General features: G+C 40.2%; 2 protein-coding genes and 1 pseudogene across 2 annotated transcripts; 2 read left to right on the top strand and 1 right to left on the bottom strand.

The window, feature by feature from the left end:
* Positions 1-2,008: 2,008 nt before the first annotated feature.
* LOC115670693 (uncharacterized) lies at positions 2,009-3,686 on the bottom strand. The gene has a single exon (XM_030592022.2). It carries the CDS (start codon positions 2,768-2,770, stop codon positions 2,264-2,266), a length of 507 nt encoding a protein of 168 aa, XP_030447882.1. The 5' UTR covers positions 2,771-3,686; the 3' UTR covers positions 2,009-2,263.
* Positions 3,687-15,301: 11,615 nt separating this feature from the next.
* Positions 15,302-18,728, top strand: LOC115671049 (transcription factor MYB1-like). Its single transcript, XM_056312861.1, has 2 exons — positions 15,302-15,761; positions 17,602-18,728. Exons 1-2 carry the CDS (start codon positions 15,368-15,370, stop codon positions 18,450-18,452), a joined length of 1,245 nt encoding a protein of 414 aa, XP_056168836.1. The 5' UTR covers positions 15,302-15,367; the 3' UTR covers positions 18,453-18,728.
* Positions 18,729-20,024: 1,296 nt separating this feature from the next.
* On the top strand, positions 20,025-24,638 carry LOC115670687 (uncharacterized; annotated as a pseudogene).
* Positions 24,639-24,781: the final 143 nt, after the last annotated feature.

The following is a 24,781-nucleotide window of genomic DNA, read 5'->3' as shown; positions in this document are numbered from 1 at the left end:
GTCACTGAACAAAAATGCGCATTGTTTCAGGCCAACATTTTCCAAAGGAAAGGAAGGCAACTGCGTAGGAAGATGTGGTTTCAGAATCTCCAAATGAAGGTTATCGTGGGCGGAGCAGTCGTCGTAGTAATGTTCTTGCTGTGGCTCATAGCAAAATGGGGAAGTAAATAAACCTTTGGCATTCTCAGGATGTAAAAAGGCACGATATGATTTTGTATCTGGATATGTTTGTTGGTATGTGGAGCTAGCCTACCACTTAGGATTTATGAATCTCATACCCAAATTTATCGACCATTTTTAAGCTTTGGCAGCTTAAGAGTGAGGATTTCGCTCCTTAAATAGGGATTCATCTCATGGTTCTAATTAATGACAATTGTGCTCCAATACAAACTAGACACGCATTTACTTTCCTGTCCGTCCTTAATTGGGCATCGTTTTGCTAAGTAGGACAAGATCAAGCGTATTTAGGGGGCAAACAATGGTTGATCTCACCATTGACATATTATTGTGTTTGCCTTTATTCGTTACTTGAATTGAATGGGTGAAGTTAGGAATAAAATGGAAAATAAAGTTGTGCAATTTTTTGTATATATTTCAATATGTATATTAATGAAAAATACATTAGGTTATTTATATATTTTATTAGATTACTATTCTAAAATAATATCTCAAGCAAAGAGAGATATATGTGCAATATGCGTGCAACATACGGGCAACATCCGTACAACATGCATGCAATATTGAGAGATACGGATATTCAACATAATTATCAAAATATTACCAACAAAAGAAATTATCCTAGAGAAAACCCTTAACATCAGAGGAAATATTCTAATATCTGTAAGAAATATTTAAAATATCTCTAATTTCCCCCTCAAACTCAAGGTGACTGCTTTCTTTGTGCGTAATGAGAGTTTCATGTGGGGAGGCAGCACCCGAGGAGGGAAAGGACAACCACAAAGTGTAGGCAAAAAACAATTGAGTTGCAATGTCAGTGTTGGTGCAACATAATTGAATCAATAAAAGATTGCTAGAGTTATAGGATACCTATTCCACCAATTTAGCATTAATGCGCAGCCAATGACGATGATCTAGTGCCTCGCCATGATTATCGCGAAGGACTGGACGCAATGGAGATTCAGAAGGTGATCAGCGATCGCTACAGGAACAGATTTTTTGTATTATCAGATAGTCCTCTTTCCATGCCTCTGTGCTTGTTTATCGTCTTGCGATTTGAACCCAAGTAGTTCTCGTACATGCGGGTAGTCAAGTAAACTTGAAAATCATGCCAATGAAGGCGCGATATGGAAGGCACGACCACGATACCAGCTTTGCAGGCACATCGAAAAGATCGTTAACTTTTTTTTTGACCCAGGAGATAATGAGACGAATTCGGGATATGAGCTTCATATGGAAGCAAATTACTGGTTATGACCCAAAATTCCTTGACCATAGAACTAGGCCGAGCATTTGGAGCTGATTCTACTTGGAACTAGTCAGGTTTCGACCCCGTCAATCTGGTCTGATTCGAGTAAACTGGTTTTGAGAATTGGGAACTTTGGAACGGCCTTAGAGAAGGTCGGTTTCATTATCCAACTTTGGAATCGCTGGATTCACTTGAAACCGATTCCAAGGGTGATTCCGAGCAATTTTGTCGAACCAAACTTTTATAAAGACAGAACGAAACATGAACTCCTCTTTCTTGTGAAATCTTGAACATGCCAGTTTAATACTTGATTCCGACTTTTCGAAATCAAGCTCTACCCGGTTAATTTGAAGTTCCAGTCCCGGGTTACTTACAGTATTTTTTTTTTGCAATTTTCTGCAAAAAATTCAAGAAATTTTCAATTTCATCCTATGATAAGTGCCTGGTTTCTGTGACTATCACTTGTTCATGGGTTGCTGGAACGGCTGTGGCTGTAATCATCTTTCCCCTGGCTTGTACATTATTCTCTAAGACTACTACATGAGAAGGTAAACTTCATGAAAATCTTATGCCCGAAGATCATTTGAAAGGCAACTTGGCACTTGGCAGTAAACTGCATGTCATTATTCCAAACATTAGGCCATTGCAATTGCAGGAGAAATTGGCCTTACAACGAGTTTGTTCTCAGGAGGAGCATCTGCAAGTATATGCTGCTGCTGATGCATATTCCCCAACTCTGGAACTAATTTATCCTCACCAAAATGGCGCTAAAGTAGCTACTAGGAAGATTTTATCAGTAATGAGCTCCCGACGAGAGCGCCGAGAAACAAAGATCGTTCAAGCCTTGACGGTTCCGGCGAGCATAAAAACCTTGCAATTGACAGTCCTGACCAAATCAGATCCGCCCCAAGCAGTCTCAAACTCTTTCACAACATCATCAGTCAACAGATCCACGCCATTCTGCTTGGCCGTCGCTATTGCTGACGAGGTCCTCTGCCAACTCAAAAATGTCTCAAAGCTCATTTCCCTCGGCATATCTAGCTGAAGGGGTTGTCCTTCACAACCAAAACCCACGCTCTCAAACGGAAACGGAAGGGTCTGATACTCTTCGAACACGTACTGCACTCCCGGCTTCCAATACAGCTTACAGGCTTCGCGCAGACGTCTTGACACCTGTTCCACTTCGGGATTGACTCCGATTAGGTCGGTGTAAGTCCAAACAGCGATCACGGCCCCAGGCTTGCGGAGGACCCGTTTGGCAATGGAGTAGAACTTTGGGACATCGAACCACTGGATGGCAGTAGCCACCGTAATTAAATCGACCGAGTCCTCGCCCCCGACCATTGCCACCGTTTCGTCTTAGGACAAGGATGGCGGCGTGTGTAGGTACTAAACTCGAGGGTGCGGAATCCCTTGCTTCAGCACGGGCTCACTTATGTCAGTTGCAACCACTCGCTCATAATGCTCTGCGACCTGCAAAAGATAGAAACTTCCGTTAACTCTTTACAACAGTTCGTGTATTTAGAGACAAAAAATTGTAATCGTGGATGCAAAAGATTGAACAAAGAGCTGTCCAAAGCTAGGGGGAGACACAAAGCAAGAGACATTGGTCTGTAGACTCCATGCATACAACCAGACATTGAAAACAGGCAGCAAGGTCCGAACAAATTGAGAGGCGTGCCTCATTGCTAAGTCGATTTGGTCATTTCAGGAGTTCAAGATCATTGGCCAAACAGTTTTCCAATGCTAACCAGTCAGAAAATGCATCTTCCTTAATAATGATCTTTCGTACTACAAATCGTGACGGCCTTCACTCGGTAAGCGCGACGAAAGAGCGGCTTAGAGCACAGATATTTCATCTAAGTTGACAACAGAGAACATGGCCTATTGCCTGTATGAACTACTAACTAACCTCAATGTCAAAAAACCTAAGTGAACCACCCGATTTACCCAAAATATCGTATTTTCTTCACAGGTTCTCATGGCATCTTGCACTAATGAACCTACCGAGTAATCTGAATGTCGAATCCTGAATGAACCACCCAGTTCATGTAGAATTCCTTATTTGGGCAACCTCTTACTTCTATGGAATCATGAAAATCTCTCCTCTTTTTTTATATCTTCCAGGAAGACACACTCAGAGAGCTAGTGAACTCAGCTGTCAGCATCAGGCAGATAATGAGCACACTGCATCCGCATTTGTTGACCCCAGCAACAATTGCATTTGTACCCAATCTGCCAATGTTACTACTAGTACTAAACGAAGTTCGATTTGCAGCTCTTCATCTCCTTCGATATCGTACAAGTCGTCGATGTCCAAAGCAACGACTTTCGAAGCGCTCATCTTCGTAGAGCTCGACCAAACATTGAACGGGACTCGAGCATAGCTCAGCATGACCCCGCACGCGTCCTCCTCCTTCTTCAGATCAGCCGGAGGCAAGAAACAGTCCATCGACAACCCCTTGATGTTGTTGAAGTCCACCTCCTCGATGGCCCAAACCTCTTCCATCCGTGTCCTGGAATGGCTCACCGAGTTCTCGCTCTTTGCAGACCCAACTTAATTCTCTCTCTCTCTCTCTCTCTCTCTCTCTCTCTCTCTCTCTCTCTCTCTCTCTAATTAATTAATTAAAATTAATTAAGAAATGGATTATTGAATGATATATGAGCTTAATTTAATTCCAAGCCCAGATAAATCCAAGTTCATGTGAAACTGAAAATCTTAAACAGGTTCATGTTCTACCAATCTATTCTCTTTTATTTTTTCCGTACCAATCTATTCTGCTAGTTCACAAATTCTAATAAGGGTTGATACCACCAAATACCCTAAATTGGTACTCATGTGACAATTTACCCCAAGAGTAATTTTTTGAGAATCAAAAACTCCAAACTGGTACGCCCGTGACAAATTTACCGCCGTTAAATTGGATTAATACAACGAAAAATCACAAATTGGTAAATTTGTGACAAACGGAAAAGTATAACCCTAAACTGATATACCTATCGACTGTTACGTTTAACATCTATTCGATAAATGGAGATCATTTACTTTTTCCTACTATTAGATCACACTAAATGGAAGGTATCTCTTTTCATATCTTTCCTTATTTTAATGTCATGTAAGTCTTTCCTTAATTTCTAAAAATCAAAATTATTGTTTCCGTTTTGGTGTGGGTAAGTCAAATTAGGGTATTCACATGGGGGATTCTAAAGTGTCGATGGTAGAAATTTCCAAAAATCAGATTGAACAAAGACCTTCTTCATTGATGAGAGGTTTTTCTTACAAGAAAAAAGGGATAGCTTTACTAGAAATTCTAATACTTGTCATGAAAATACACTTGAGTCATAAAACTTGAAAAAAGTGTAATTAAGTCTTAAAACTTGTCAAATTGATTCGATCGAGTCCTAAATTGTAATTTTTATGAGTTTTAGGACTCAATTGCACTTTCGTGATAAGTTTTGGGACTTCTAGTGAACATATCCAAAAAAAGAAAAGAAAAGATGAGAGGTTTGATTCATGACTATTTTCACACTCCAATTAGCTTTTTTGCCCTATTGTTGTAAGTAATTTGACCAAAATAATATGTATTCAACATTTATGTATAGCCAAACATAAGTTTTAATAAAACATATACATCTAGCGAAAAAATTTATCAAACGCACCTTTCTAATTTCCTCACTCAACCTAAGTTTAAAACCAATTAATTTGTTTTTTTTTTTGGTGTATGATTATCTCGTGCTAAATGGTACTTCTATTTACTTTTGTGGTTTTCATTGTTTATTGGGTTAATACCATGAAAAATTATCACGGGTGTACCGATTTGGGATTTTTTGTGGTCAAAAAATTAGTTTGAGATAAATTTGTTACATATGTACCGGTTTTAAGTTTTTCGTGATATTAACCCTTGTTTATTTAGGCCGACAGCCATTCATTGTGTTATTCAATAGGGAAAATACCACCAAAAACCCCAAACTATGCCACTTGTGATAAATTTACCCTGAACTTTTTTTGTGACACAAAAAATCCTAAACTACCCTCACCCGATGCCGGCGAAGGCAGCCCTCGCCGGCTTCCCTCCACCATGGCTGACGGAGGGAAGAGAGAAAAAAAGAAAAAAAAAAGAAAAAGGAAAAAGACGAAAATGCCCATGGGCCAAAGTATTGTTGACACCTATTTTTAATTTGCCCAAAATTAATTGCACAAAATTTAGGAGTTAATTTTCTTTAATTCCTAAAATAAAAATATTTCAATTTAAATGCATTGCATATAGAAATTAGGCACATTTTGCATTAATAGGGTCTATTAGAGAAGATTAATTAAAAAAAAAAATTTCGAATCGGGCCGGGCCGACTCGGCCCTTTTCTTTTTCTTTTTTTCTTTCCCCCCCGCACGGGCCCCGGCCCTTTTCCTTTTCGTTTTTTCCCCCACGCGGGCCCGGCCCGCCTTCTTCTTCTTTTCTCCTTCTCCCCACGCCGGGCTGGGCCAGGCCCAGCCCGGCCCGGCCCTCCTCCTTCCTTCTTCCCCCCGTCGCTCTCGCCGCCCCTGTTCGCCTCTATGCTCGACGGCAGCGTGACGCACGGCGGCGCTGCTCCTCGGCGTCGCTATCTGGCCAGAGCAGAGCCGGGTGAGCACGCCGACGGGACTGGCATTAATTGCCAGTCCCATCCTCCCCGTTGTCCCGGCCTTCCTTATCCCCTCCGCCCTCTCTTCCCCCCTGTTCCTCTCTGCGCCTCACAGAGCTGCTCCCCCCTGCTCTGCACCGGCCTAGATGGCCGCGAAAGTCACGGGCCAGACTAGGCTGGTGCAGACCGTCGTCATTGCAGACGTAACGGAGCAGGGGGGCACCGTCGTCACCAGCTATAAATAGCCAGAGAGAGAGAGAGAGGGCCGGTCGGCCGTTTTACGAAAGAAACAGAGCATAGAGAAGCCGGGAGAGAAAGAAAGAGATTGAGCGAGACAGAGAGACTGAGAGCTCTTCCGGCGACCGCCGTGCTCGTACCGCGACTATAAAAGACCAGAGAAAGAGCCGGAGAGGAGTCGGTCGGCCATTTTTGGAGAGAAACGGAGAGAGAGAACAGAGAAAGAATAGAGAGAGAGAGAGAACAGAGAGAGAGAGAGAGAGCAAACCGAGTGTTCGTCGGAGCAAGAAGGAGAAACAGCAGCGTCGCCGTCGCCCACGGAGCAGCCGGAAGGCCACCCAGACGCGCCGTCGACCGGTGAGCCCCCCCGGCCGAGAAGCTCCTCTGTTTTCCCCTGTTTTTTTGGCATGGTCGGGCCGGGACTCGCGCCGGCCGTTTCGCACTAATCCCGGCCCATACCGCCGTCGGTCCCGACTCCTAATCGCCGTCGAAGGTGAACCCAAGCCGCTGGAGTCGACCGGATCGCCGGAGGAGGTCGGAATCCCCCGTTTTTCCACGCGCCCGCCAGGCGTTCGACGAAATGCCTCAACCAGGCTGGTTTTTGTTCCATCGCCGGGCGGCGAACGGTGGTCCGACAGCGGTTCAGGTGAGTGGCACAGCCCAGAGTCGGTCCTAGTCGGACGATTTGGGGGCGGCGCTGGCCTGGGTCAGCCGACGGTCGGCCAATTCTGGCTTCGCCGGCGCCCCTCTCCCCGCGGGTCTGTGAGTTCGGGTCGGATTCGGCCCGAATCAGTAGATTCGACCCGGGTCAACGTCCGAGTCGGATCCGTTGACTCGGGTCGGTTCCGACCGACCCGGATCAGCAGATCCGACCCGAGTCAACGCCCGGGTCGGATCCATTGACCCGGGTCGGTTCCGACCGACCCGGATCAGCAGATCCGACCCGGGTCAACGCCCGGGTCGAATCCGTTGACCCGAGTCGGACCTGACCGACCCGACCCGGTTATTATTATATTATATTTATATTATTTTATTTTATATATTTTTTTAAAAAAAATTAAAAATTAAAAAAATTAAAAAAAATTAATTTTTTTTCTTCTTTTTCTTCCGTATTTATTTTTTTTTAAAGAAATTTTCAAAAAAAAAATTTATTTTTATTTTTTTGTGTGATATATTCTAAATGTTTAATTTATTGTAGTATTATTATGCATATTTTTGTCTTGTTTAAATTAGACAAGCCTGAGATTGCGCGGTAATATTTTGCATGTTATTTTTATTATCGCTGTATTATTATGCATGTTTTTAATACAATCGCATGATTTGTGTTTTGAATGTCATCTGACTTAGTTAAGGTTAGAACCTTAGGCTGTATGAATTGTTGTGTTCCTGACTGCTGATCGTTTTTTATTATGCACTCGCTTGATCACCTCACATGTTAGGAGAAATGTCCTAAAACCAATCCAAATTGCCTGACAAATGTTTTCATGAAATGAACAGGATAAAAAGGTACCGAAAGGGCATTAGTTAACTAACTAGTGTAACCAAGTCCCCGAATTCAGTGAATTTCTGGTTCGTAGGAATAGGGTGATTCTCCCATCACCTTATTTGGGTTTCTAATCGACCCACCCCAAATTGATTAGTGGCGACTCCTCGATATAAACCACTTGCATGTTAAAAACTTAAACCCTAAGTTGCGATATGATATGAGCTTGGGAGAGCCCGAGTTAAGTCCCGAACCTAGACTTAGCACGTACCAGGCGAGCCCCCCTTCTTTTTGCATGTTCGATAAAAAAGGGAGCTCGGGAGTTCGGTCGCGACAAGTATTATGGGATAAATGTGTCATAGGTGGCATAGTTTGAGATTTTTCGTATTACAAAAAAAAGTTCAGGCTAAATTTATCACAAGTGGCATAGTTTGGAATTTTTCATATCACGAAAAAAGGTTTATGGTAAATTTATCACAAGTGATATAATTTGGGGTTTTTTGTGATATTTTCCCTATTCAATAAAAGGCAGCTATGTTTTATGTTTCAATGAATACTTGTGTGGTGGAGGACATGTTCAGTTTACATAAAAAGGTGTGGCTTAAGCTACATATAATAAGAATTAATAATAATATTGGATATCAATTTCACTAGCTGTGTGCTTGTACAAATTAGATTTCGCTTGAGCGAAAATATGAAATTTCAGAGAATCATGAGATATATACCAAATCCATTTGCAATTTTTTTAGCAAAGACATATTCCTCAATACGAGGGTCTTGAGATGGCGCAAAGTTCATTTCTCCTAATCGATGTTTCGCAGCTTTTCGAATAGTAACTATGTTCGCGATATGCATAATTTCTTCATTGAAAATTGAATATTTTCTTGAAAAAGATAGCATTTTTTACTATGACGTGAGGTTAGAGAAGGAGGAGGAGAAAACCAAGCTACCATTTTTCAGGAGGGCGACCTCGAAACGCTTATCGAGAGAGAGACTTTTTATGAGGAGTTCCTTATGAAAACCTGACTTTTCCTATAATCGGGAGATTGCGTTAAACACGATTAATTTCAAAGTTTAATTGAAAAAAAAAAAAGTCAGGCTTACACACGCGCCTACTCGCGTTCTACAGGGTGTGTCAATGTGGACCTAATCCTTTAATTAACCACGGTCGACGACTTCTTACTAGGCGTTACGCAGTCGAAGGGGGTTTTGTCTTCTGTATTTTTAGTTGCAGTTTGCACATGACTACGTGCCTACAAAGTTTGAGTTATTTGGTAACATTAGGTGCTTCTTCTTTGACTTGATGCATAGGATAAAGATAATACCCTGAATGAGAGGGCTTCACTCAATAAAGAGCACCCCTACTTTATGTCACATCACAATTTCGCCCCGGATTTTTTATAAGTCTAAAAAGAAAATCACAAACTCTCGCGATCCCAAATTTGGCCCCCGCGTACAAAAGCTGCAACTAGTTTCCTTGAAACTGTCGATATTAGGGCCAATTGGAGGTTCATTATCGGAAGCTACGTCTTGCGTCTCTTCTTCGATACCCTTGCCTTCGTATGAAATAGCAACAGCCACCTGATGTGGATAATTGTGAAGAGGCTAGTGACAATTTTTGGACACGGGATAGATTTGGAAATAAAATGAAAGTTGATGGTTCTTTGTGAGATGAAAAAAGTTTGGGGCAGGATTGAGATTTGGACCTAAACTCGAGGATTTTTTCTTTAAAGAATTAGGCCTAAATAAAAGTAGCCCAATTTGGAAAAGAGCCCATATAATTTTCTTTGCAATAAACAAATGCATAATAAATATATTAAAAATCACTCATCGAAAATGGGATGTGTCACCAAAAATAATTTAAGGTTCTATTTTTTTTGTCGTTAATTCCAACCATTAATTAAAGCTTCTAGTTTGGACTCTAATAAGTCCTTAAACTACTTCGTCTAAACTTTGGGACGTTAAATTCAGGGGTTTTTCTTAAGAAGAGGGAAGAAAAACTTTCTCTCTAATTAGGGGGCTGGGCATGCAGGCACTAGCACATTAAAATAAGGAACGTAGATGAAAAACAAAAATAAAGAAAAGAAAAAACAAATAATAAAAAAAACTTAAAAATTATTTTTAAAAAAATTATTAAAAGAAGTACACGGTGGAAAATCAAATCAAATTTTCCATAATAAACTGTAGAAAATAATTTTTAGTTCATTTTTCAAGTTTCAGCCACACACTAGAAAAAATTATCATTTTCCTCGAAAATCATTTCCTGGAAAACATTTTTTGTGAAATAAACGGAGCCTCAATTTTTTAAAAAAATTTATAAAAATTGTCAACGAGATTTTTATTGTATTAAAGTGCTTTTGCAATATAATTTTTTTTAAACATCACAAGAAACACGAGAAATGCACAATCAAATGAAGATATACGTGCAACATGGGTGCACGTGCAATATTGAGAGATACAGATAATCAACAAAATTATCAAAACATCTATAACAAAGGAAATTATCTTAGAGAAATCCCTAAATATCAAAGAAAATATCCTAAATATCTCTAGGAAATATCTAATCTCTAATTTGCCCCTCAAACTCAAGGTGTATTAAAGATGTCAACTTGAGTTTGAATTCAAGTTTGAAAATATTTAAATATTAAACTACACATTTTTCCAACAGCTTAAACTTTTAGAACAATTGGCAAGAGATACCGAGTTCAAATATTGATTGAATATTTAAGTATCAAACCACACATTCCTCTCTCATAGGTGAAAAAGAAATAGAAAAAATATGAAAATCCTTAAAAACCTTTCAAAAGATATGTATATTTATTTTAAAAACAGAAATGCTTGTATAACAGACCTTAATCCACCGTGACGATAACAGTTTGTTTTGGGCCACAAAAAATAAATAATAAATAATTAAAAAATATTGTGGGGTCCACTCTTTCAAGAATTCGTGGCTCAAAATATGTTATTATTTCAACAGTAACCCAAAAACTGTTGTGCTAGCAAAACTCGAATGTGAGAAAGAAAATTATCGAAAGAACAAAGCAGTCCCATTTGCTATGTGCTTCATTAATGCGAGTAGGCTAGTTCAAGTCTTGCGGGAGGACTCATGTTAACCTCTCATATTCGATGGTTCAAATGCATCATTTATGCCACTAACAAACAACATTACTAATGTCCCAGCAAAAATTTGACTGGCAGTGATCTTTGATACTGTGCTTTGTGAAAACCATATGGAAATCTTAACATAGGTCAGATAAATTTCAGGATTAACGTAGTAGGTTATGGTCCCAAAATTTCGAATCACATAAACAAATAATAAGCAGGGAAAACAAATGAATTTTATTATTTGAAAATTTGTTGAGATTGCATTCCTGAGTTTTTAAACTCACTTAAGAATTTCTATGGACTTATAATGCCCGGATCCGGCGAGCTGAAATGTCACGGTCGAGGATAGACATGAGCAGCAACCCTTTGGCACACTGACTAGTAAAGATTCACACCGCATGTGGGACATGGATATAGAAGAAGTGATAGCGTGCAGTATTTGTAAATGGTCAAATGGCTACTTCTTTTATCACATCACCCTTCCGCGCTAACGCTAACAATTTTTAATAATATTTTTTTTAGAATTTGTTATTTAATTTTTCCTTCTTTTTCTTTTTCTTTTTCTTTTTCTTCTTATCTTCTTCCTCTAGCCAGTGGCCAAGGTCCAACGACTGGCCAGAGACGAGGTCGATCTCGCCTGCCCTTGGTAAGGCTCAACCTCGGCGTCACTGGGCGAGGCTCAAACTCGCTAGTGGCTGGATGAGGCTCGCCCTCACCAAATATGAGAAGGGTCGAGCCTCGCTAAGGGTGGGCGAGGCTCACCCTAGCTAGAAACCAGCGGGGACGAGCTTCGCCCGAGGTTGACCGGGCTTGTAGCCGATCACTGAGGCCCAAGGACTAGCTAGAGGGAGAAGAGAGGAAAACAAAGAAAGAAAATAAAAAGGAAAAAGAAAAGAATGAATAAATAAATAATTCGTAAACATATTAAGATATTAATAAAAATTGTATACGTTAACACTGACCGTGCCACGTAGGACGGTCGATGTCCACGTCGGACGGTCGGCGTCCACGTCTGTGATTTATGGCCAAAATTGGCAGGATAGATTCAATTGGTCAAACGTGAAAAATTTTTAAAACTCAATTGGCAAAATTAAAATATTTATGACTGAATTGGCAAAATCGCAAATAGATTTAGGACTTTTTGAACAATTTTCCTACTAAAACTAGACTTTGGATATGATCCAATGTTGTCCTTTGCAACTGATTGTGCAAGCTCTCTCTCTCTTAGATTTGGTAAAATAACATCATAATCGTTATCATCTATGGCTAGAACGCTTTCTTTGATTCGGAGCCGGGATATTTCGTATTAGTCAGGAAATTATTGGCAACGGGGTCAAGATTTTGAAATGATCTATTTTCACCAATTTCAGTGGATATTCCCACCTCATCATGATGTGAAAGGCAACGAGAAACATGTTTGGTCAATGTTTTCGATTATATCCTAATAAAGTAAGGGATTAATACCACAAAAAACTCCAAATTAGTACATCTATCATAACAAACTAATTTCTTGATCACGAAAAATTCTAAACCGATATACATGTGACAAATTTACCCCAAACTAATATTTTGACCACTAAAAACTCTAAACTGATACATTTGTGACAAATTTACCCTCCGTTAGTTTCCGTTAAATTGGATTAATATCACAAAAAATTACAAATTGGTACACCTATGACAAAAGGAGGATAAAACATAAAACTGGCACATCAGTCAACTGCCGAGTGTCATTTAACAAAGCAATTTGACAATAAAATTTAACGGAAACAAACTGAAGGTAAATTTATCACAGGTATACCAGTTTGGGATTTTTAGTGGTCAAAAAATTAGTTTAGAGTAAAACTGTCATAGATAAACTAGTTTGGAGTTTTTCATGGTATTAACCCTAAAGTAAGACCAATTCATCCACTTTCAAGTCGAGCTTGATCTTATTTTTCTTGTTTTCGAGCGCAAACACAAATGACAGAGCTAAAAATGTTTATGTTTCCAGTGGGATGTGCAATGCTTGACAGTGTGTGGTCTCAATAGTGTCCATGTCTTGTAAGAAAGAGAAACAGACAATAAATAATCAATGTGTTTATACATAAACCAACTCGCAAGTCGATACTTAGAATGCTTGATGAGGCTAGAGATCACATACATTTACCAATGCGACAGAATGAGACGAGCGTCACTTAATATCACGGAAGATTATGATAGACGCATTCTGCAGTATGTAAGATGAATCGAATGGATGTATCTATCAAGACAATTAGTACTCCTTGCCAAAAATGGAAGTATAGGCATCTGAAAGCCCGTCCTCTAAGTTACGTATACATAAGAAGTCATGATTTCAACAGTCCACACTAGTCTTTTCGAGTTGGTGCTCTGCATGCTCTCGTTGGTTTTCTTGTGCACTTCATATCGGTGTTCTTTCTTCTCTTTTTTTCTCTGAAATACCGGATATGTGCATTTTGTAATATGTAAGATTCATCAATGGATGTAACAGTCAAGACAACCGGTACTTTTTGCCAAACTGGAAGTATAGGCATGCGACAAGTTCATCCTATAAGTGACATACGCATACAAAATCACGATTTCAAAAATCTAAATTAGTCTTTCCGAGTTGGCATCACGGCTCTGCATACTCTCGTCAGTTTTCTCACTCGCGTCATTGGAGCATTAGTAACGTGAAAAATTCAGCACGCCCAATCTAGTTTTCACAGAAATATCTCGTCGGGTCAATGGTCCGTGGAACGAAGCAAATATTCTTACATCCGGATTGTGGCATACCGCCGGTATAATTCGAGACTAAAACAATAGGAAAACTCCACCAATCTATTCTTGTAACAAAACGCAGAAATCAAATGCGTTTTGTTACTTCGAGATCTGTCGAGGATTCGAACCAGATCGCCTTCTCCGTTGCATTCTCGCCGGAGCTTGACGGGAATAGAGACTTTATATTCTGTCTCTCTGTCTCTCTCTCGTTTTTTCTCTGTTTAGGCACTAATTAGTTCTTAATCTAAACGCAAGTCGAGGGATTAGTGTGAATTTGTTCGACGGGCCTCAATACAAAACCTTTCGATGAACGGGCTCTTTCGGGCCCAATCAACGCGAAAGACGATGCCCGGCTGGGCCAGTCAAAGGCCCACATTGAGGCCCAAGGGCAAATAAGTAATTTTTCTGGGCGACGACGATCCGTTACCCTCTCGAGCGTTCAAACGCCGCGGCAGTTTTTCCATGGTCGTCTTTGCTTGTGGAAAGGCACAACTTTCGGGGGCAATTTTTTTGCATCTGCCCCCCTCGCGCTTCCACGATATTTACATTCTTGCCATCCCTGAGCATAGAACTCCGACGCGCGCATGTTTTAACTGTACCGGCAAATGGAAATTCTTGTAATATTTTCCTGCTTATGTCTGAATAATCACTAAAAATACTAAAACAATAAGGGAAATGAGCCCAAAAAATATTTGGAGGTTTAGAAGAGAGTGGAATCTCGAGAAGCCTTTTTTTGTTTTTTTTTTTCGTCTAAAAAATTTAGAAAAGTTGAGTGAAGATTAAAACGGTGTATTTCATGAGAGACCACTCCTCATCTCGCCCTTTAAAATAGTTTAAATTCATAAAAGGATTTTATAAGATTGTCATACGATGTAACAATGACACCGAGAGAGAACAGATAGAGCGACATAATAATTAAACGGAGAAGTTGATGGAGCATATATTGGCGCTACAGCTACTTAAAAGGCGGGACATGCATTGATCCATAAAATGTTATGGACGTCATTTTTTATACCCTTTCATAGCTTGTCATCCACAGACGGCCACCTATCTAATACTATTCAACGACCCATCATCAGTACCATATTAACAGTAATTCGAGCACTCGAGTATTCTCTCTCTCCTGTCTTTTCTCTCTAAGAATACACCCCCTAGTCGATCTTAAGCTCATACAGTGCTAAGTTAAGCATCGGAGGGTCAATTCGGACACAAAGCCCGGACGCCTTGACCGGTGTGTGCTGTCGTCTAAATCGATTTTCCAGCAAAAAGTTGCAAATCTAGATTATGGTTTCATCTCTAGCTTCGACATGTCCGATACATTAAAGATGGATAAACTTCCTTTTTCTTTAGAAAAAAAAGGGGCGAAGGTAAGGTTTCATGTTTCTAAAGCCTTCTATAAAATATTTAGTTGCCCATATAAAAAAACGAAAAAAAAAAATCTGCTCTTTTTTTTTTTTGAAAAGAAATTGTTAAGCAGGGACACGAGAGTCATTTCGCAAGCGAACCGGGTCGCGGGAAGCGGAAGAATGGAAAACGTGACCCCCAAGCGTGACTCCCATTTTCGCAGTTAGTTTTGGCAGGTACACTCTCTCTCACTTTAAAAGCACCGAAGCTAAAAAAAAAATTTAAGAAAAAAAAAATCAATTTCGAAGCGCAGAAGAAGGAAAAAATTTAAAAAGGCAAAAAAAAAAAAAAAAGAAGGCTGAAATTCTCGTTCCTGGAGAGAAACCCAAGCGGCGATGAAGCCAATCGGCGGTGCCGAATCGAGCGCCGGCGAAGAAGACCGCGCGAGCGCCATGGACGCCGACGTCAACTTGAAGTTGGAGGTGGAGGGGGAGGAGGAGGAGGCCCCTCTGCCACTCGCGGCGGCAGATGGAGGAATGCCGGTCGCCGGCTGCGGCGGCGGCGGCGGCGGCGGCGGCGGGGGCGGCGGGGTCGGCGGAGGGGCCGGTAGCAGAGTGAGGGGGCCGTGGTCGCCGGAGGAGGACGCGGTGCTGACTGAGCTCGTGGCTAAGTTCGGAGCGAGGAATTGGAGCTTGATCGCGCGCGGCATTCCCGGGCGCTCGGGCAAGTCGTGTCGGCTCCGATGGTGTAATCAGCTCGATCCTGGCGTCAAGCGCAAGCCGTTCACTGGTAATGACTTCTTCTTCTTCTTCTTCCTTTTCATCGCACTCCTTTGAGCCGAGTTCGAACGGTTTATGCGCTGGTGCTTGGTGGTGAACGGCGAGGTTTTCGTTAATGCTTGGTCCATGTACACGATTCGAAGAGTTGAAGATGTTGAATTGTTTTGATCGGTGTTGATTGATCATTGACGCATATTGCCCGTGCGCGTGGGATTTGTGGCTGGATTGGAAGCTCTTTGAGAAATGCCGTTGCTGTTTGTTCCGAAACGAAACTTGGAAGTTAGGTAATCGATTCGTGAGATTGTGGAGTAATCTAAGCTAGCACCCAATATCTTCCACGAGAGAGAAATTCATGCAATTGTATGCAGTTGCGTGACCGTCGGCATGGGCGTGTGACTGCCCGCGCATGTGCTTGGGTGTGTGTGTGCGTGCCGTATGCATGCCAAGGATTGTCGTGTATTATCTCTGAAGACAGGGAACTTCAAGCTTTTCTGTGGAGCTATAAGAAAATTGACTGAATGTACACTGTGATTGTAGAGTTGACAGAGCTAGCACTGAAAACTTTGCACGAGAATTAAAATCAAATGATTTTACAGTTACTGCCATCTGCCATATTCTGGCACACATGCTCCTGCGTGTCTGTGCATGCCGAGGATTCTGTATAATGTGCAATGCAAGGGAGGAAACTTTGATAATTCTTGTAGGAGTATAAGCTACAATGGCTTTTGTTTAGTTAGGCACTTGATGGCTGTTACTTGGTTTTTCCCTCCCCAAAAGGTCGGCCGCTGATATGAATTACCATGATTGTGCTGTAGCCCATAGAACATCATCTTCTCCATACAGCACTTCAAAAGGAGACAAATGATTCCATGATTTTGTTCTAGTCTAGTTACGATGAGCTGATTCCTATGATTTTTAATTCGACTGCGAAGATATATGTCCGGAAGACTCCCGTGTACCTTTAAAACGCAGGAGTGTTGAGTATATAAATGTCCACAGGACCTAGTCTACTCCAGAGAGAGTGGTGTAGAAAGATCATGTTATCCTGAAGTTGTCCTATGTAACTTAGTTTGGCTGTTCTGTACTTTTCTGTTGACTCGGAACCCTTGAATATGATCATATCCTGAGCTATTTTGTTTGTTTGTTTTGGAGCTTGCCCGTTGCTATCTAACCCCATCTCATCTTTTATGATCTTGAATCTCTTATCTGTTCCTTGAATTTGATTCAACTGCTTTTTGCCTCTCACTGCTTCACATCTTTTAAGTACTACCACTCATACACTTCGTGTCATCTTTATACTTGCTTCACTTGGATTTAATTTTTCTATTGCCAAGTGGCAATTAGCTTTTATGACCCTCAAGTCACTCTTTTGAATTTTTTGCAAATTTGATATCAAACGTGCCAAGAAGGGTGAGATCTGACCTGCATTTGGGGGAACCGTTTGACATCTGTAGCTTTTGCCTGGTGCTAATGTGACTTGTTTTTGCAATGCTAATTTTGTTTTAAGGCTTGAGGGCTAGGTCAAGATCCGGTAATTGCAGCACTACAGGCTTGTTACTTCTATCTAGAGTGTTGATAAAATTGGTGAAGCTGCTGGTGGCATAATTCATTGGGTGACTAATTTCTTTCTCAAAGTTGCTTCAATGGGAAGCCCGTTTTCTGTAATTTCGAAACAAGTGGCTTTCTTCTATGCCACTTCACTACTCAAAACAATGAAAATATTGCTGAAGCTGCTGCTGAGCTGAATCTATGGGATGATTGATGTCTTTATTGAAAGTCCAACTTAGAATTGTCTTGCCTTCTTACATTTTATCAACAATTTAAAAGATGGTTGTTTACTCTTCCTGCAGATGAGGAGGACCTTATCATAATTAAAGCCCATGCTATGCATGGAAACAAATGGGCAGCTATAGCAAAGCTCCTGCCCGGTAGAACAGATAATGCAATCAAGAATCATTGGAATTCTACATTAAGGCGCAAGGGCATAGGGCTTGGGAGGTCCAAAACCAGACCTACAGATATGATGGAGGATAGCTGGCCTGTGGAAACAAATGCATCTTCCGAGGAGACCCTATCTGCAGGGGATAGTCAATCAAACAGGGCCAGAGATGGAAGAGAGATTACTGTCGAGAATGGACCGAAACAGAATGAAATGGAAGCACAAAGAAGGGATGGTCTTTCTGTTGCTGAAACAACGCAGTACACAGTTTCTCGTCCGCAGCCACGGTTTAGTGCATTTAGGATATACAAACCAGAAAAAAGCTCCTCAGTTGGCTCAGGATTTTCGAAGGAAATCCATGCTCTAGGACCTTCGATGTTGGCCTTTAAAACAGAGCATGGGGTCCACAATTTTCTTGATGACGCTCATGGCGATCCTAAGATTCCTTCGCATTGTGGCTATGGTTGCTGTGCTTCTCCTACTGGTTTCCATTCTGAAAGTTCGTTGTTAGGGCCCGACTTTGTTGACTATGAGGAACCTCCCTCCTACTCAACCCTAGACCTGATGTCTGTGGCCCTAGACTTGAACAATACTGCCTGGATTAAGACCGGCCTCGTCAACGGTGGCTCTCAACTACCGGAGACAGGTGAATTCCAGAGAATCTGTCAAGGAGACACTGGTTCCTCATACCTGGGTTTATTTGAGCCAAATAAAAAGACCAAGCATACGCGCTTGGAGGAGGGAAAGAAAAAGTTGGCATGAGAGAGAAATTGCTGACCAGATGCGGGCCAGTCTTTTGCTGTGCCATCCAAGGTTAATAGTTTTGGTAGTTCGATATGGTAGGAAGATGAGGTTTTCAATGGATGAGCTCCATATTTGCCCACCTGAGGCTTGATGCATGAAATCTGGGAATCTTGTTTTGTCAATAGATTATCGAGAACGGCTTTTCATCAGTTATTAACATTACATGAATTTTGCTTCAGAGGATGTACATGAATTGGGTAAATTACATCAAAGGAATGACATGCGGTTCTCTTAGTCGATAGAATGGTTTTTGTGCTTGATTGATGATTATTTCACGTCAAAGATGGGTTTGATTATTTATGCACCATCATTGGATGCACTAGAGTCTCTTTTTATGTAATTTTCCTATGCCAAGCTCATTCAATAGGAGTGAAAGTTTTCCTAATGGTTCTGGAAAATTCATGTATAATCTATGATCGAAAGTTTTCCTAATATAATCTATGTCGTCTTTGAACTTTTAATATGATCAATGTAATCATCGAACTATTCCTAAATGTTCGATTTAATCATTGAACTTTTGATTTATTCAATCTATCCCCGCAACTTTTGATAGCGAAATCAAATCAGAAGGAAAAAAGGCATCTCTTTTAGGTTGAGGGATGAAATTACGTTATTACTCGTATTTTAGAATGTCTTTTTATTTTAATCCATTCATGAATCGATAAAAGATATGCCAATTTTTTTCATAACATTTTTGTTATTTGGTCTGATTGATCCTATATGCGTGTTTATGATCACTATAATTGGAAAAACTAGAACCTCATTTAGAGTTATATTCCCGTTATTTTTATTTATTAACCTGCAAATGTAGCTAAATGTAGTTAAGAAAACACGAAATACAAAAGCTAAAAAATTTAATCTATGTCAACGATTAGGAATAATATTTAAATTAATATAAGTACGATTATCTATATATTAGTTAATGCACTTTTCAGATAGTGTTAATACCACGAAAAATCTCATATTAGTACACTTGTGACAAATATATCCCAAATTAATTTTTTAATCATAAAAAATCCCAAAATGATATACCTATGATAATACATACGAATTTAGACATTTATTTTTCGCATATGATTTAGGTGAATGGTTCTATTAAATCGAGGCATGTCACGTCCTTGCTCGTATTAAGTTTAAAATCGATAACCCATTAGAATACATATGAATTTAGACATTTATTTTTCGCACCCATTTGAACCTGTTTGAAAATTTTAGGTAACATATCAGTGACCTGACCTACTCAATATAAGCTAAAAATGGATTTTTAGATCCATTTTACCGCCTCTACTTAGTGGGTATAATTCAGGGATTTTGGTAATAAAAAAAAAGTTTTGCTATTGGTATGTCAGTGGATATAGATTATTGATCTTAGGATATAAAAAAAGTTTGGAATTTTGGTGTAGATGATGATAGTTTAGGATTCTTTGCTATATTAATCCTAACAAAACTGTCTAATAAGAATATTAAGATATCAATAAAAGAATTGAACTCCAAATTAAGAATCAAATGTAATACAATAACTAATTAACAGGCTAAAATCTACCGTAGAAATCAATGTAATGACAGCAGACGAGTATCCACTATCCAGAAAGTGAAGGTCCATCAATGGAGGAGGGAGTTCGCAGATGGTTGGTGAACACATCAAAGTGGTGCCCATCTTCCCAAGACTTCTCTTCGGCCCTCTCTCTCTTCCCTCCTTCTCAACGCTCCTCAATCCTCAGGTTCTTTCGAGCTCTCTCGTGTTGGTATTCTTCATCTTTGGTTGCTGTGGTCAATTGGGTCCAAGAGGAGAGTGATGCAGAACCGAAAGAGAACATCAAAATGGCTTTTCGATCTTTTTTCTTTACGTGGGTAGATTCGTTAAAAGCGAGGATAGGAAGAGGGCATTGGTCAGTCGGTTGCTTCAGTATGCTCTGTTGCATCAAGTGCTGGGAATCCCATACTAGCAAATTAGCATCAAACGCACCTTGGAAGGCAAACCGTATCTGGTATGATTGCAGTTGTTCCTGACTGTACTTCAGTTTTCCTTTCTTCGGTTATTTTGTGTGGTTCTGATCTTGGGTTTCAGTAATTTTGATCGTTCGGTTCACGTGTGGGCAAACTTAACTGGGAGGGTGATTTCCGCGCAAAACCGACATTTGTCAAAGGCCGAGGATTCGCTTTGTTTTGTCAAATTTCGTAAGCGCGGCAAGCTTGTACAATGTTGTCGACACGATATACGAAAGAAAACACATATCCGCGTCTATTCTGGAAATAGTTTATGACAAAGATAGAGAAAAATATAATTGTGAGCTTCTCTCATGTCCTCCCTCTATGTCGAGTCATGAGTATTCAATTAGTTGTAGTGGTAATGGGTAAGACCTATCTATTAACTTGTTTTTTAAGATCAAAAGGAGAAGATAAGAAAATTTTTGGTTGAAATGCTACTTCAACAGGTGAGGACTTTTTTGGTCGAAACAGGTGAGGATTGAGGATGACTTTTCTTTCTGGGCTTGGTTGAACTTATTTCTACAGGGGGCTCTTTTCTATGCATGTTTTCTTAGTTGTGCCTTCTGGGACAAAGCTTGTTGAACTCTTAACTTGTTTTTGGCCTGTGGATATTGGTAAGAGTCTATGCTTTTCAATCTTTCATATTCATCCATTAGTTGCTTCTAAAACATGGTCAAATGGGGAGTTTTCCTCAAAAACACGGTTGAAAGGGGATGTCTTTGGATGGTTGGAATTATATTCATTCATCTGGCGTAAATTTCAACATTTCGAGATGTGCATTGTGTGCTTGTGTAGTTGCATCGCTATTGTTCTACTCTCTTGCAGATTATTTGCTTACCATGAATAATAGATTAATGTGAGAGGACTAGCACGCAAGCTGTTTTTTATGTGGGTGCTTCTAACAACTTAGAGCAAAGGTCGATTAGAGAAACTTGTCTATAGCTAAGCAAGCGATGGACATCTGCTTTTCAGAATTTAGCTATGTGAGAGTTGCATATGTGGAAAACAAAACTGGATTTGGAATTATAGATGCCTTAATATGTTGGGATTCGTTGTAATGCAATCATGAGCATGCTGAAAGCCGATGATTATTTGGGAGATGCATTTATCTAGGTAAATGTATCGTGGGTAGTCGATTTTCTCTTGCCATGAGCTCCCTTTTGGTTTGATGTTTTCTATAACTGCCTATCCTGTGTGAAGCGTTATGTTTTTCCAGTGATCTTTTCAGTGACCTTCCAAAATGTTAACATGCTCTGCTGTTTCCCTTTTGCCTTTTCTTCTCAAGGAATGTGATAAAGATGTCTCGGAGTTTCCCAATTTCAATTTTAATGTCTCCCATCATGGTGATTATGTGGCAATAGCATCAGAACCACTATGCCTTGTGGGGTTGGATATTGTTTCTTGCACTATTCCGTGGAAAGAAACGGTTACTGAATTCATTCAAAACTTCTCATCATATTTCTCAAGATTGGAGTGGGAATTTATAATAGGTGCTGGCAATGAAGAACAAATTTTGGTTGAATTTTACAGGTAGTGTTGTCCTCTACCTATAATAATCAGGATAATTCATTCAATCGCCCTCTTCATCTGTGGTTCAAAGGTGTATACTCGTAATTTTTTGACATTTATCGCTCAAAATCGTGCCTTGTGCTCTTCTTGTGCCTCTATTAGACAATTCAGACAATATAAAATGGGATTGACATGGATGATGCTCTGTGCAACTTATTATTGACAAATAAGAACAGTAAAACACTATTACGGCTTTCCCTTCCCCTTTCAGTAAGGATACACAGTATTGATTGTATCTTTGAATAATGTCCTTGCAGATGCAGTTGATAGCACTTACGTAGGACATAATGTTTACAACCAATTGTGTCTAGCGAGAATGAATATATCTGTGCCCTAACGGAGATCTAGGATTTGTTGCTAATATTTTTACAGCGAGCGGAAGATGTCAACTGGTTGTCCGATCATTATCAGTTTGTGTGCTAATTTGGTGTGGAACAACTGATCGAAAAGTGAGTAGTCACTTGCTTTGCTCTTCTTTTAACTTCAAATTATGGACCATGAAGGTTACTATCTGTTCTCATAGCCAATACCAGGTAAGATTTGTATGGACGAATCATCCAGTTACTTTTTCATAGTAGCACTTTAAGGAGGATTGGCTGTAAATGGATAGTGTGTGGTGACAATGGAGATTGGCAGTATTTAGAGGATACCCTTTCTTCTGCTCTTGGCTTCTTTACCTCTGCATCTGTTGCTGTGCGTGTATCCTTCATGTACTCTATTCCATAGCACTGCTTGCAGTGGTTTTTGGCATGGTCTAGGTGAACACTTTTGTCTCTCTATGTAATTAAGGCCTCTCACCCTTAAAAGAAACCTTGTCCTTTCATCTTTGAGTTAGTGAATCATTGATTGCATAATCAGAAGGAAGATGGCATCTTTTTTAGGTTCACATTTTTCGGAAGTTTCAGATTATTTATAAGTAGACTATTTATAGACCTCAGCATTTGGACTTCAATTTTTTTAAGTTGTCGGCCTTTATTATGGTTGATAAACTGCATGACATCACAAATACCTAAAAGACTGAAGTTATCGTGGAACATTGTGGAACTCATATATCTGTCGAACTTCCCTTCATGCGCAAGGCAGTTCACCGAAGATATGTGCAGTTCAAATAGCTACTCATAAAGAGGAGGATGCGAGGAAGGGAACGTGGAGTCTCTTGCTCCCATAACATGATAAGTTGGGTGGGAGTTTAGCTATTAGAGAACTGTGTTCATTGTTACAATGATGACCCTATCCAACTTAAGTCAACCTATTTGGATAACAAACTTCAAGAAGGAACTTGCCAGATATGACTCAGGGAAAGACCCAGGAAATAGAACAAATGAAATATCTATGGTGATCTCTAGATTAACAGTTTCCCTGTGGATGTGTAGTGATATTCATTTGCATTGCATTTGGCGTAGCATCAGGATTTTCGATCAGCTTCCTTACTGGTAATATTTGGCTCGTGACTTCTACAGATATTGGTGCTTGAAGGAAGCATATGTCAAAGCCATTGGCAGTGGATTGGCATGTGGGTTGGATAGAGTCGAGTTTCACCACACTGGTTGGACAAACATAAATGTTAAAATCGACGGAACTTTTTCGCCGCACTGGAAGTTTTGGCTCCTTGATTTGGGAGAAAAACATTATGTCTCTCTCTCTCTCTCTCTCTCTCTCTCTCACACACACACACACACACACACACACACAAAATTTTCTGCCATTAGCTGATGTTTGATTCAGTCCCACAGTTTGAATAGAAAATAAGAATATTACCTTTGGATATGCCTACATCCGAGATTTACTGTAAGCCTTCTGAGTTGTGAGTGTTGTCTTGAAATATCGGACAGGACATTACTTCTTGCTGTGTAGATTAATAAAAAGTTGTGTCAATACTCTTTAAGTCCTGGTTTATGACAAATTGACAATTGAATTACTCTAATCCCTGTGTGCTACTTCTGCTGAATATTCTGGTTAGAATTTTGCGGACACCTCTTGTATTTGAGTGAAATCCGATTGAAACCCCTTGTACTTCAATGTAGTTCTGTAGCCCATTGCATTTTTTGAAAGTTCGGTGTTAATCGAGTTTTGTCGTAGCAAGAGAGGGTCAATCGGATTTCCCATAGATTTTGGGTAAAGTATGAGCGCGTACTTTGTGCCTCGTTGCTCAGAAAAATTCCTTCCATCTTCTCTGCCATTGCAGATATCCGTCGCAAGGGGTCACCCAAGATCAGCAACCGAAAGCTACAAGAGCACATTGAAAAGAGTGGAATTTTCCGAGGATGAATATTTCGCTGGTTTCCATCTTCCAGATGCTAGTTTCGTCTTGCAAACAGTGGAACAGCTCATCTCGATTCTACAGGACGCCAAGAAAGCCTGAACCACCAAAGGAGCGCGCAATGCAGCGTTAGCCGGAGACGGCGGCAGAAACCACAATAGCAGCAAAACCATTTCAAGGGTCTTGTTTGTATATCTGTAATGCAAGCAAATTGCTATTGGGTTGAGGTTGAAGAAATGTATTCTATCTTTTCTGGCGAACGAAGAAATGCATGTACTGTCACAAATTCAAACAATAGTGTCAAGGAAAAGGCCCAATCATATATATATATATATATATATTATCAACTCAGTCGCAGGAATCCCTTTTACGTACAAAGGCTTATCTGCCCAACATTTTATAGGACGCGGGCGTCAGAGAGTATCTATTTCTATAGAATGAATTCAGAGAAAACAATCAAATGGGATGA

Source organism: Syzygium oleosum, unplaced genomic scaffold, assembly GCF_021117445.2.
Source record: "Syzygium oleosum isolate NSW1041296 unplaced genomic scaffold, Sole_v2.1 Sole_v2.07, whole genome shotgun sequence".
In the NCBI taxonomy this organism is placed as follows: domain Eukaryota; kingdom Viridiplantae; phylum Streptophyta; class Magnoliopsida; order Myrtales; family Myrtaceae; genus Syzygium; species Syzygium oleosum.
The sequence above is the reverse complement of the archived record's forward strand: the minus strand, read 5'-3'. Positions and strand labels throughout refer to the sequence as shown.